At 39.0% G+C, this 14,640-nt stretch overlaps 1 protein-coding gene across 8 annotated transcripts; it reads left to right on the top strand.

Annotated features, from left to right (window-relative positions):
• The first annotated feature begins 7,086 nt into the window (after nucleotides 1-7,086).
• On the top strand, nucleotides 7,087-10,997 carry LOC130711486 (glyoxylase I 4-like). 8 transcript variants are annotated; one of them, XM_057561133.1, is made up of 6 exons: nucleotides 7,087-7,366; nucleotides 7,523-7,684; nucleotides 7,804-8,371; nucleotides 9,779-9,868; nucleotides 10,124-10,241; nucleotides 10,510-10,997. In XM_057561133.1, the coding sequence occupies exons 3-6, from the start codon at nucleotides 8,322-8,324 to the stop codon at nucleotides 10,795-10,797; spliced, it is 546 nt and encodes a 181-aa protein (XP_057417116.1). In that variant the 5' UTR covers nucleotides 7,087-7,366; nucleotides 7,523-7,684; nucleotides 7,804-8,321; the 3' UTR covers nucleotides 10,798-10,997. The 8 variants fall into 8 exon arrangements, with proteins under 8 accessions (XP_057417116.1, XP_057417115.1, XP_057417114.1 ...); XM_057561132.1 differs by having other exon boundaries at nucleotides 7,089-7,366; nucleotides 7,804-8,077; nucleotides 9,441-9,868; XM_057561131.1 differs by having other exon boundaries at nucleotides 7,089-7,366; nucleotides 9,454-9,868.
• Nucleotides 10,998-14,640: the final 3,643 nt, after the last annotated feature.

Here is a 14,640-nt window from a genome sequence, read left to right as displayed (position 1 = left end):
GGTAACTAATGCAAAGTCGGTGTAAAACTATTTTACCCGATAAGTTGCTTTTTGCATCGAATGTCGGAATAGAAAACTTCCTTCTGAAGAAAGATTGAAATCATCAAGAGAAATGGGTGTACGTGTGTGGAATCTTCATTTGATGTTCCGAATAGAAAAAAGTCTTCATTGTCGGGTGATTCTAGGGTTTTGAAATACCAGGGTTTCAGTTTCGGCAAACTTCCGATGATTGGAATCGGACATTCGTAGATCCTAGAGTTTCGCCTCGAAACGATTGTTATATATGGAAAAAGAGAAGTTCTAACATTTCTCTGAAGATTTTTGGAATTAACTTCCATCGTGTCTAAAAGTGAAAACTAGCTATATACTAGGGTTTCTGACCTAGTTTAAGCGTGTAACGATCGTGCTATAACTTTTATCGATCATTATGCAATCCTTGGACTTTTCCTGAACTTTCTCCTTCATAAATTTATTCCATTCGATGAACTCTTGTTCAGGTTTTCCTTCACGATACATCAAGCCTAATCGTAAATGGAAATCTCTTCCACTTATTCTAAGCTTAAAAACTTGGGCCTTACATTACTACCCTCCAAAAAGAAAGTTTCGTCCTCGAAACTTAGGGTCAGTAAAAGTTCTGGATATTGTTCCATGATCTTTTCCTCTAACTCCCATATAGCACCGTCCGTGTCTTTGTTCCAAATAACTTGCACTAAAGCACTCTGCTTTCCCTTCGATTGTTTCACTCTTCTAGTCCCAATGCTGACCGACGGCGTCTCAGAAGACATATCGTCTTCTAACTCTCTGTTGTCCGGTTTGACCACTTGCGTTGGGTCTCCGTTGGAAATAATATTTGTTGGCATTCGTGCAATCGCACAACCTTAACCACTTGCTCCTTTGCTTTTGTTCGTCCAAAATACTGATTAGAAGCCCGGTACTTCTCTATGTTCCGGAGTGAATGCTCAACTTGTCCTCGTGATGTTCACTCATGATCCAAACTCAACTCGGTCGCTTGATAACTCCTAATCAAACTATTGCCTTGGAATCTACTAGTCCATTAACGTCACTTCCAACCTCGCAACCATCCTCATTCGCACCATGAAATCAATCTTCTACTTAATCACCATTCAAATTAAGACTCGACATGAGTCTTAATACCTCGTGCATGACAAGACTCATTCCCCTTAATCATAAATTCATCAACCACTCATAAGCTAATCATCCTCTTAATATCCAACAATCCATTATTGTCGTCTTCGTCCTCAAAACCTTCCTCACTCAAACCAATTTAGGCTTACTGTAATTCCTAACACTTCGCATAAATCGAGGTTTATTCTCTAAAAGATCCAATCATAACTATACCTCAAGTATTCATCTTGATACGAACACTTCCCTTTCTGTAATTTGATCATCCTCCAAATCATTCCAATACTTAGTCTTTCGATCAAAACTTGACAAGACTCCATGTCTCACGCGTTCGTGATCAAATCGATTGATCTAAAATCTAAGCCCTCACTAAGTTTGGACCTCTAATATCCTTTAATTCTTCAATACTTCTTAAATGAATATCCATTTCTTAAAACTATAACTCCTTCGCAAGAAAACTAATACTTAACGCGAACTTTTACTTCCAAACTCGACCAATCTTCGATCCAGTTCAAATTCATCTTACACATCCTTCTATCAAAGTCCATCGCCAGTTGTGATTCCGAATATCACCCCCTCAATATTAAGTTGATCAGGCCTAATACATCGAAGGTGGAAATCTAGAAAAACCTACTGGAACAGTCAATGAGTTCCTATCATCCAATAGTCACAAATATCCTGACATCACATCCTCAACGATTCCGCTACGGAACTACACACCCTTGGCATCATACGTATACTATCCATAAGAAATCTCTACGAGATTCATTCTTCAGCTTCTAGCTTCCTTTTAAACGCATCGGTAGAAGACTACTTTCTAGGCTTAGCGTGTCATTCTAAACCTCGTATAACTTCTATAGCTAAAATACGAGCTACGGTCAAATAAGGTATTAATAGGCGTAATAACTATAAGGTCAAAATCAATCAAGGGAGAGAGTATAGTAAGGGCACAAAAACCAAGAAGTCAGAATCAATCAAGGGAGAGAGTATAGTAAGGGCACAAAAACAGATAAAATCAGGGTAAAAAAGCTCACAAGTCAGGCTACGGGTTCCCCCTCACCCATGGGTTTTTCTGAGGACTTTTCAACAGCACCTCCCTTGATTGAAGTTGCACCGGAATCACAAGGTACTCAAACCTGCAAAAAGAGGGAACTGGTTAATAACCAATACTTTGTAGACTTACCAGAAGATGATAAAGATACCCAATCCCTCCTTGCTTTGAGCCCACGGTTGAGGCCAATCTGGTGGCTGATATCTCTTCTTCCTTATCTCTCAAAAGCAACAAGAGACCTCTGGATTTTACCACCAATCAAAAGCCAGGGCAAGGTAGAATGAAGTTAAGAGTTTGCAACCCTATCCTTATGGATCTTCCTAGACTGATTTTAGACACGGCTGAGGAGGCAGGCCTACCCATGCCCCCAACAGCTAAATGAGTCTATTAAGCTGGAATTGTCGGGGGATGGCGGCGCCCGCGACAATTAGGGAACTCAAGGACTTATGCCGAAAGTTCCAGCCGTCTTTGCTCTTCTTAATGGAAACCAGAGCCCATTTAGATAGAGCTTCTCGCCTTAAAACCACTTTGAATTTTCATCACATGTTTTGTGTAGAATCTATTGGAACTGCTGGGGGACTTTGCTTGTATTGGAAAGATTCCTTGGAGGTCACGATCAAAAAATCTGCCATTAATCTCATTCATACCACTATTGTTGAGAAATATGCTAATTTGACTTGGAATTGCTCCTTTGTTTATGCTCCACCTATTTTCAGTCAAAGGAGACTTTTTTGGCCAACTCTTATGGATCTTCATAGAGATGATGGGACCCCTTGGTGTTGCCTCGGAGATTTCAATGAAATATTGGCCCAACATGAAAAACAAGGCCTTAGGGACCATCCACCAACTCAAATTGATTTATTTAAAAATGTCTTGGACACTACTGAGCTTATGGATTTGGATTTAAAAGGTTGTAAGTACACTTGGTGTAGTAACCCAAGACAGGGTAATATTACAAAAGAGAAATTGGACAGAATTCTAGTAAATTGGAGATCTCTTTATCCTAATTCCTCAGGTACAGCTCTACCCATGGTCAGTTCTGACCATTCACCTATTCTTTTAAAGCTTAATCCTCCTTTCAAGGTTTCTAAGCTGTTCAAGTTTGAGGCTAAGTGGCAAGAAGATGTGGAATGCACAACCATTGTCAATCAAGGGTGGCTCTCAGGGGCAGATTCTCATAATAATCCCTCGGGTTGGAGGGGTCTTCTAGACAGAACAAAGAATTGTAAACTCTCTTTAACTTCCTAGAGCCAAGGAAAGTTCAAGAGAGCTGATCGTGAAATTGAATTTCTTAAGAAAAGAGCTTTAGACCTGCAGAATGACCAGTTAGATGAGGAAAATTGGAAAGAATTTCAACAAATCCAAAAGGACATTAAATCTCTGTGGAAACAAGAAGAAATTTATTGGAATCAGCGTTCTAGAGTCAAGTGGTTGAAATGGGGAGATAACAACACAAGATTCTTTCATGCTTCCACCATTCAAAGAAGAGATTTTAACAGAATTTCAAAGATAAAAGATATGTCAGCTACCTGGGTGGAGGGGAAACATGGTATCAACAAGGCAACCTTTGATTTCTTCCAAGATCAGTATACCTCCACACCCTCCCAATATATGCAAGAGTGCCTGGACGTCGTGCCTAATTTAGTCTCTCTAGACCTGAATCAAAAACTGGACTTACAAGTCACTCCTGAAGAAATTAAGGATGCTGTATTTTCCCTTGGAGATCTCAAAGCCCCCGGTATTGATGGAATGAATGGTCTTTTCTATCAGAAAAATTGGGAGGTGGTTAAGGATAGCGTAACTGAGGCGGTGCTTGCCTTCTTTGAGAAGGCTGAAATTCCAAGCGAAATTAATGAGACTCTGGTCACTCTCATTCCAAAAATACCGAATCCAGAGTCCATCAATCAGTTTAGACCCATAAGCTGCTGCACTTTTCTCTATAAAGTTATCTCAAAATTTTTTGTTGCTAGATTAAAAGAAGCCATGTCTGATCTCATTTCTCCTATGCAAAGTGGATTCATTCAAGGGAGACAGATCCAAGATAACTTATTGATTGTCCAAGAAGCTTTCCATGCTATTAAGAGACGGGGTACCTTAGGAAGAGATCACACAATCATAAAACTTGATATGAATAAAGCTTATGATCGGGTTGAATGGGAATTCCTAGAGAAATCTCTGTTAGCTTTCGGTTTCAGTATCAAATGGGTTAAAATGGTCATGCTCTTAGTCTCCGGAGTCTCTTATAAATACAAGATCAATGGAGTAGTAGGGTCTAAGCTTCTCCCGCAAAGAGGATTGAGGCAAGGGGACCCCCCCCTTACCTTTTTCTCTTTACCATGGAGGTTCTCTCTCTCCTTATTCAGACCAGCTTTAATGAGGGCAAGCTCCAAGGCTTCCGGTTGTCCCCCTCTACCCCTGCTCTAACACATCTCCTCTTTGCGGATAATGCCATCCTCTTTGCCAAGGCTGAGAATCAAGAGTTGTATGAGCTCAAACGTATTCTGAATATTTTCTCTAAAGCCTCTGGTCAAAGAGTGAACTTACTCAAATCAGGTCTCATGGGTGGCAGATCTTTGGCTTCTGACAGGAAAGACGCCCTAGCTAACATTTTGGGGGTCCAAGTTTGGTCCAACCCTGGCCTTTATTTGGGAATGCCAGCTGAATGGGGTCGATCCAAATCTCACTCTCTCCAGTGGATAAAAGACAGAGTTCTGAGTAAAATTCAGGGCTGGAGGGGAGTGCTATTAAACCAGGCTGGTAAGGAGATTTTAATTAAGGCCGTCTTGCAAGCCATTCCTACTTATGCCATGGCTATTCTCCGTTTCCCCAAAACCTTATGTAAACAGATTTGCTCGAAGGTGGCTCAATTTTGGTGGAGAGGAAAAAAAGAGAAAGGCATACACTGGAAGAGTTGGGATTTTCTTACTCACAGTAAGGATAAGGGTGGAATGGGCTTCAAAGATCTAGAGCTTATGAACCAAGCATTACTTGCTAAACAAGCATGGAGAGCCATTCATTCTCCTGAGGCTTTATGGGTTAAAGTCTTAAAAGGCTTGTACTTTCCCAATGTGGATTTGCTGACTGCAAAGAAAAGGAGAAAATCATCCTGGTTTTGGTCTAGCCTTCTTTATGGGAGAGACCTCCTTCTTGAACACGGAAGATGGAATATTGGAGATGGAACCCAGATTGATATCTTATCTCACAGGTGGCTTGCCTCTGGGGAAAGGCTTCATGATGGACCTCCTCATATGAAAGTAAGTGGCCTACTTGATTTAGATGCTATGAAATGGAAGGTTAATACAATATTGCAAGTGCTTCCCTCTACTGATGTGGTTAAGGTCCTCCAAACCCTTTTCAGTTATTCGGAAGCTAAGGATTCGATTTACTGGCCTCATGTCCCTTCAGGAGAATATACTGTGAAATCTGGCTATAGAACAATTAAGGAGGCTGCTGATGCAAGTCTTTCAACAGCTATGAGCTCTAATCATCCCAGCAACCTCCTGTGGCGCACAATCTGGGGGACAAAAATCCCACAAAAAATTAAATCCTTCCTTTGGAAAGCATGTAACAATGCATTGCCAGTTAAAAGAAATCTTAAAAGAAGAAACATGGAAAGAGATGACCTTTGCCCCATCTGTGGTCAAGCCTCTGAAGATGCCAACCATGCTTTACTCCTGTGTGACTGGACTAGGCCTGTTTGGTATGGCTGCCCCCTCTCTCTATCAACTACTGGTGCCAATCTTATCCCCTTTGCTACCTGGCTTGAGAATATTTTCAAGACCCTGAAATCATTTCACCAGGAAGCAGATAAAGCTATGTCTTATATCTGTGTGCTTCTTTGGGAGATATGGAAATCAAGAAACGAATTTACTTTTGAGGGCCAAAAACCCATCCCAGTTACCTGCCTTCTTCTTGCTGCCAACCTCCATGCTGAAGTTTATGCAAATCTACATCAGTCTTCTCGGCCTCAAAGACAGAACCTCTACAATAGAGAGATCCGCCGCTGGACAAAATCTCCACATTCCTTTGTTAAGGCAAATTCTGATGCAGCTTTCTCTCATCATAACCGCAAGGCTTCAGGAGGTTTCATCTTCAGGGATGAACTAGGCTCTGTCATCTGTGGCTCGGCAAAGAAATTACAGGCTAATTCCCCTGTGGTAGCAGAAGCGCTTATTCTGAGAGAAGCAGTTCTCGTTGCCCGGAACATGGAAATGAAAAATGTGATTTTTGAGTCAGATAATTTACTGCTAATCGAAGCATGCAGAAAAGAGAGAAAATTAGGCCAAATTGCAAATATAATTCATGATATCACCTCATGGAAAAAAGATTTCCCTGATTGGACTTTTGTTTGGACGCCAAGAGAGGGCAATGCAACCGCTCATACACTGGCTTATCTTGCTGGCTCCGGATCTCTCCCCCCGCTGTGGCTGTGGAACCCTCCCCCCGCCTTACTTCAGCGCTTGGAGCAGGATCGGGCCTAGCTCTTGGTGTTTAGGGTCGCTTCACGGATTTCCTTTCTTCCCCTAGCTTGAGTTATTCTGTTTCTCTCTTCCTGGTTTGTTTCTCCTTCAGATCTTCTTTTCTAGGAAAGTACGTTGACCAGTCTTGTTTTTAGGTCTTGTACTTAGTTTTAACAGCTAAGCTAGCCGTTGGTTTTATTGTTTATTGCTTAGGCTATGCAGTTTTAGCTGATTGCTTTGGGCTTCTGCCCTTGTTTTGTTTATCCTGGGCCTGGCCCTTTATGAATGAAACCATCTATCTTTGTCCAAAAAAAAAAACTGAAAAGCAGAGACATGGGGCTGATGCAAGAGCAATACGCATGTTCCCTTTGAAGCTAGTGGTCCCAAGTCACAACAAACAAAAGAGAGTCACATGACCAGCTCGGGAACAAGTAATCTTCAACCGCTTTCCCACACTTTGGAATAAGTTCTGACTTGAAACACAGTGTCCAACAATAATGGTGTCTACCCACCTCCAAGTCTCCAAACCAAAGCTTCTGCCTCAGTCAAGCAACAAGTTGTTTAAGCTCCATCATCAGTGATAAGGTCTTGGGAAGCCATTCCTCTTAGCTGCAGACATAGCATCTTCCACAAGAGCTGATCGCAACTCTTGAGGGGGGTCAAACAACCAGTCAGCAAGCAACCGGTCTTGTAGGCACAGTTTAGCCACAAGGTGAGCAACTCTGTTCCTTTCCCTATTCGCCCAAACAAACTCACAACTATGGAATTGTCTCTTCAGGTGAAGGATGTCCTGAAGGATTGCACTAGCCTCACCTATTAAGATCTCTGATCTGCATGCTTCAATTAACACCTTATTGTCTGATTCCAGCACTATATCTGGGCACCCAAGATTATGAGCCAGAATGAGTCCTTCCCTAATAGCATGAGCTTCTGAAGTCACAGCAGAGGAAGAGAAGATCTTTGTTTGAGTACCAGCCGTCAAGGTGGAGAAAGAATCCCTGATCACCACTCCTACAACCCCTTGAGGAAGGTGAAGAACCCAACTCGCATCCACATTAATCTTGAGGGTATTACCAGAAGGGGGAATCCATTCCACATATCTAGGAGCTCTTCGAATAGGATTTTCATTAACTCTATTTTCAATTATAGGTTTGGCCAGCTCCATAGTAGCAAGGACAGTGGAGATTTGGTGAAGAGTAGCTTGAGGATCTGTGCAAATCTGCTTGAAGATGAAGTTGTTCATGCCCTTCCAATTTGACCAAAGGGTGCATGCAAGGACACCAAAATCTCTATCAAAATCCAAGGAGGTCGATTGGAGAATTCCAATTTTCTGCAAAAGCCAATTGTCAAAGGAAGAGAGGCCCCCAGGTGAAATAGCCCATTGGAGAGACGATCCAAACCAAATTGCACCAAAGCCCTGAAGGTGAGATGTGTTTTCTCCATAAATTATATTTGACTGCTAATGAATAATGGCAAACTCTCCAAATAATTTTTTTGATTTTTTGGGGGACATGGGCACCCGAAATGGTTTTCCAGAGTTCTTTTGGGATACTGTGGGAGCTGGAGGTATGAGGTAAAATTCTTGGGGCATTCTCCCTTGCAATTTTGAAGCCTGAGCTTATTGAATAGCTCCCTTTAGGGGTGTGCGGCCATAACAAAATATCATCATGTTGTATTCTACTGATTGGAGTTTGAAGGATCTTGAGGACGAGCTCAGGTTGGAATAGACTCTGGATTAACAACTTATAATGGTAACAAACCACAAATTGCATGTGTCGCTTGGATCCATCAATCGTGGCCTAAAAATGTATCACCTTTGTTGGAAATAACTTATTTGATCTTTTTTTAAGCAATAACTTATTTGATTTTATTTTATAGCATAAACATTTTTGTAAGTGTTTTAGAGAGCTAATCTAAATAGTTTATGACATACATACCTATAAGTTATTTTGAGCTCATTTTCATAAGTTGTTCAAATTAGCTTATGAATAAGAACTTAGAGCATCTCTAATGCAAGGTTCTTAGTTCTTATTTTTGAGTTAAGAACTAAGAACTGAGTTCTTAACCACTAGAGAGGATGACGTGGAGTTCTTAGTTCTTAAAAATAAGAACTATGTTCTTATATAAGAAGTTTTACTTTTTGAGTTCGTAGCAAAAAAAATTAATTTTTTCTCTCTCATTCATTTAATTTAAGTATTGAACTAGCATTTAAATTTAAATCAAAATTATATGAAAATAAAAAATATTAATATAATGGTATTGTGGGACTGGATGAATAGTGCTAAGAACTAAAAACTAAGAACTAGGAACTCATGGTTGGAGCAAAATCTGCAAAGAGTTGCTTAAGCACATGCAACAGTACAAGCTCACATGAATATTGCTAAGAACTAAGAACTAGCATTGAAGATGCTCTTATACTTACCGGTAACCTATTTTTGGCTTAATTTAATATTTTTTTAAAATTATGTAATGAAAAAGCCATTTTGTGGTTATTACCATAAACACTTAATTAACTTACTTTTCCAAACAAACTTATAAATGGTAAAAGACCAAGTAAGGTAGTGGGTGTAACAGACAAGGGTTAGAGAGGGGAAGGTCTAGGGTTCGAATCCTGGAAGGAAAATTTGAAGAGATTTTCTAACTTACTAACAACTAACCACTAACGTTTGGCTATAAAAAAAAAACTTTGAGCACCGACAATGTCTAGGAATGACACAATGTCACAATTTGTGCCGAGAAACATCATAGAAATTTCTCAATATTCTTAACCCTGTACTTTCTGCAAGGTACTATTATCAGGTGCCAACCTTGGCAGTTTCTTCATCAGTCATCACATACATGGTATTTTGAACATCCTTCAATGAAAATTTAAAAGAACCTTCCTGGAAATCTCCTACTCGCAAGAAGACAAGAAAAATATGGCATGCACATTGCGAAACTCTTGCTTTATATATTGGAACCAGCTTAGGCAGTGAGATTCACTGCAAAATTGAAACATAAAAGCTTGGCAGAGGCAGAGTAATAAGTTTCTCAACAAAGGAGATTGGAGCATGGAGATTGAGGAAGTTGGCAACTGTGAAGCACTTCCCCTTCTGTCCCTGAATCATGTGTCTATTTTGTGCAGATCAGTGTGGGAATCTGTGAGGTTTTATGAGGAAGTCTTGGGCTTCGTTCTCATCAAACGCCCTTCTTCCTTCAAATTCAATGGAGCATGGTTAGCATCCTGCTTTGCTCATATATTGCACTACTATACTAATTCTTACAATAGCATACTCTCACATACAAATAGTGCAGAGACACATCAAACACCACATTTTTCTCTCTATTCTCTCTTTTATCATATATATCGCATTTATTACACATGTCTCAGATTTTTTTCTTTCTCATTTTGAGTGTTTGTGGACGTCTGCAGTCTATAAATTATTTTCCTAATTCTTATGCAATAATATGTCAATATTCTTTTGTTTAGGTTGTACAGTTATGGTATTGGCATACACTTGCTCGAGAATCCAGACATTGACGAATTTGATACCCCTATGAATGAATCACGACCAATTAATCCCAAGGACAACCATATTTCATTCCAAGTAATTAATTTTGTATTCTAGTTGTAGCTACTAATTTAAGTGATAACCCATTGGGACATAAATTCTCTTGGTGACTCATTCTCTGTTCCGCCAATTAAATTGTATCATGTCGTTTAAAGATCGCTCATTTTGGTTATAATTGTTATACTCATGCTACATGACATAATTTAATTGGGGAGACAACAAATAGAGAGAGGGCTCATCCTAACACATTGAAGACATGTACTTACTAGAGGTCTTCCATCTTTGCAATGTGGTTTTTGAGCAGTGTACAGATGTTGGACTTGTGAAGAGTAGACTTGAAGACATGGGGATGAGGTATGTTACAGCTGTGGTAGAGGATGGAGGAATAAAGGTGGACCAGGTGTTCTTCCACGATCCAGATGGGTACATGATAGAGCTCTGCAACTGTGAAAATATCCCAATAGTTCCTGTTTCTTCCTGCTCTTTCAAGGCTCGAGGCCAGAGCTTTAAGAAGGTTCCAAACAAGTGTGGGTTTATAGAGAATGAGATGATGGAAAGCTTGAGCTTGGACATGATAAACTTCTCGTTTTAACTTGTCCATACTCCATATCATCAAAATGAGATATGGTGAAAGTTAAGTTCACGTCCTTTATTTTATCGATATATATGATAAATCATCGAATGATCAGAAAAACGGTGAAGATGATTGTTGTAAATTTATATACTGAGCAGATATATCCAACATTATATTGTATATGTGTGGGGCTTGAAAGGATGAGAAATTAATTGACACTTGATAGTAGAATTTTTATGAGAATATGTTTAAGAGGGAACTTAATAATTTGATTCACAATAATATGTTTAAGAGGGCTCATATTACTTGATTCATATGTTGAAGCCTCTACGAGATAAGGGATGGTTCAAATCCTAGCTCACTCAACATCTTACCGCCTTATATTTTGGTCTTAAGATAATAAAATAGGGATAAACGTGAAAACCGTCCCTGAACTTTGAGTGAGATCTGATTTTCGTCCCTCGCTGGAAAATCTTCCTAGAAACGCCCTCAAACTATTTTTTTGTTGGAAACCGCAATTTCCGTCGATGAAACTTTGGCCGCCGTGCTCAGGTGTCACTTTTGGAGCTGACGTATATTTTTTTAATAAAATAAAAAATAAAATAATTAATTTTTAATTAAACCCCAAATCTTTCCTAATTTAATATCTAAACCCTAGAACTAAAACTAACACTAACCTAACTTCTACTTCTAATAAAATCAGATCAAAATCCTCATTTCATCTCTTTTGATATTCATATTTCAATTCAAAAAAAAATCTGAATTTATTAATTCAAATTTGAAAAAAAATTAACTTTCATGAGTTTCATCATCTCTCATCATCTTCCATCTCCAATCTTCTTCCATTACCTTCATCACCTTCATTCATCATCATCACCTTCTTCTCCTTCATCCCTAATTCCTTGATCATCTTCATGAATAAACCCAAAAATTGAACAAACCCACAAATTTTATTTTTGACGTGATATAGTTAATTAAAAGCTTTAGCTTAAATAGAACAACAAATGACAAATGACAAATGTCCATGCAAGCTGATGACCTAGCCGGCCTCCACAAACACCACAAGATATGGAGCACAAATGATAATATGGATAAAGCACATATTTGGAGCAAATCGACGGGCTTGAAGGTTCTGGGTCTTGTCACGATTTGGGCCCTAGATCCACCGTGCTGTAGCCTCGATCTTGCTCAGGATGGTGATGAGGTTGAATTCAGACCTTTGTATCGCCGTCGCCAGTCTCGCCAGAGATACCTTCATAGCGCCGCAGCCTTTCATCTCTTTCTGAGTGGTTTTGGGTGTTGGGTGTTGGGTTTTGGGGGAAAGGGGAAAGGGAGGGAAGTGTGAAAGAAGATGAAGAAGAAGATACTTACTGGGTATTTTTTTTCAGGAATTGAAATATGAATATAAAAAGAGATGAAATGGGGGTTTTGATTTGATTTTATTAGGTGTAGAAGTTAGGTTAGTGTTAGTTTTAGTTTTAGGGTTTAGAAATTAAATTAGGAAATATTTGGGTGGTTAGTTAAAAGTTAATTATGTTATTTTTTATTTTATTTATAACAAATTACACGTCAGCTCCAAAGTGACACCTAAGCACGGCGGCCGGAGTTTCATCGACGGCAAGGACGATTTCCAACAAAAAAAACGTAGTTTGAGGGCGTCCTTAAGAAGATTTCCCTAATGATATCTATAACAAGCACAGTTCTATCACATACAACTATATGGTCACTACCAGCTATGAATAAAGGGTCTCCCATATAATTATGGTAACATTTTTATTTATGAACCAACTCTCTGCTTAATCTTATGCTAACTTGAGCGTAATTGAGCCCCTTTTGAAGGTGCCCCCCTCAATCCAATGCGTTGGAGCTTCAAGGTCCTCTCACATTTGAACAAGAAACATCATCGTTCTTTATCTAACCCACAAGCAGATCACAGATCAAGTCAGATTAAGGAAAACCATTCATATAAATTCCCACCACCACTCTCATCATGATGGTTAATTCAACTATCGTCATAGTCAACTATATTGACAATGACCCTCAACCGCCAGAGGATCATCTCCATCATTGTACTAGATTAGAAGAAAAACAATCATTTGGTCGATTTAGTTGATAATAAAACAATGAAAATGAAAAAAATAAAATAAGAAACTTACATTGACTAACGATTAAACTGCCAAAGAACGGGAAGCAACATCATAAAAATTGTGCAAGAAAAATAATGAAGCATGTTGGTTCAATCTGCAAGTGTACAGATACCTCCGGGTTTTAATATTGAATCCACAGGGATTGTGAGAGCGTTGAGTTTAAGCACAAAGTTTATGGTTGCAAAAGCAATTAAAGATTCAATTGTTTGATTTGGATGTTGTGACAGATTGTCAAGAAAGTAATTGTTAAAGAGTTGAGAGAATCAATTGATAAAAGTGCCTTGGGTTATAGATCATCTAATCCACTCTAGCCAACCTATCCTATGCAATTGAGACCTAGATTCGTTCCTTGTTGTTCTAGCCTAGTTAACTACTTGTTGATGCCTCATACAAGCAATTCCCCCAAACTGAAAGTTAGGCCCAATTCCTTGTGTACCTAATCATGCATTTGAGGCTCTAAGTTCTTTATGTTCAGGCTAACAAAACTCAACCCTTCCTCTATTCCTAGTAGCAAGCATATAAGGGTCAATTTCAACTCATGTCCCCAAACTACAACAATCTTCCAATATGATTATAGTATGGTCTATAGCAAGTTGTACATTCAAGCTAAGCATGCAAATGGAATTGAAATTCAGAGTAGAATCTAGAACAAAGACATAGAGATAGGAATTAAGACTAGAGTTTCATAGAATCTCTTAAACCCAAATTAAAAAGGAGACTAGCCACTCATGGCTAGTAGATCCATACAAGTAAATATAAAGAAAACCTGGAAAATACAAAGTGGAAGCTTTCCCCAAGCCCCAAAAGCACTTCCTAAGCTTCAATATTTGGTAAAATTCTAAGATAAAATCAGAAGTCCTCAACAAAATGGTCAAAAGCCTTATTTATAGACAATTTGGGCGAACAGGGGCGCTCAAGCGCTGCCCTAGGGCGCTCAAGCGCCCCCATGGCAGAAACAACAAAACAGCTACTGGAAGGCTGGCGCTTGGGCGCCAGCCATGGGCGCTTGAGCGCCAATTTCTCGATCTGAAAATATTTTCAGCTTCTTGTAACCCCCCTTTCAATGCTTCCATCAATCTTTTATGCCTTTTGACCCTACCTCTTCATCAATTTCAGCTGCACACTTGATGCCCAAGCTAAGGAGGAAACATCTAGAAGATCAAGTGATTAAAAACACACAAGTCCTTACACTTTAAGCAAAAAGCACAAGCAAGTCCTAAACTAACTAAAAATGCATGAAAGGTCCCTACAAACTACAAAATTACCAAAGCCAAACTAAAACTCACGTAAAGGTAAAAATGCATGAGAATGTATGAAACACTACATGAGACAAAAGGAAAAGACTCAAAACTTACTACAAAATGACCCTAAAAACACCACTAAACTATGATCATCAAAGCACATTTAGTGAAATGATAAAGGAGATGACTTCAACCGTTCAAAGTTAGAATTGAAGTGTAGAAAATGTATGTTTAAAATGGAATAGAATTTACAAAAAGATCATAATAATGTTGAAAATCCGTAACGAAGAACAAAACAAGCATCAATGACAAAAGTAAAATAAAATAGGTAACTTTCACCGATTGAATCAGCATAATAACATGCATATTACGAATGAACACTAAAGGAAGAAAATTGAAACGAAAATAATGAAATTTGAAAGCAGAACAAAGGAAAAATTGTATCGGAGTAGAAGAAAGGACTATAATTTGGT

Source organism: Lotus japonicus, chromosome 4 (genome assembly GCF_012489685.1).
Source record: "Lotus japonicus ecotype B-129 chromosome 4, LjGifu_v1.2".
Classification (NCBI taxonomy): domain Eukaryota; kingdom Viridiplantae; phylum Streptophyta; class Magnoliopsida; order Fabales; family Fabaceae; genus Lotus; species Lotus japonicus.
This window is presented reverse-complemented; position numbering and strand designations above follow the sequence as displayed.

Bases quoted from the DNA above. Each gene is read 5' to 3' on its own strand.
- LOC130711486 (XM_057561132.1), top strand. From the start codon at position 9,705: ATGGAGATTGAGGAAGTTGGCAACTGTGAAGCACTTCCCCTTCTGTCC. The intron at 9,869-10,123 runs GTTAGCATCCTG...TCTTTTGTTTAG, and splicing joins TTCAAATTCAATGGAGCATG to GTTGTACAGTTATGGTATTG. The intron at 10,242-10,509 runs GTAATTAATTTT...GTTTTTGAGCAG, and splicing joins ACAACCATATTTCATTCCAA to TGTACAGATGTTGGACTTGT.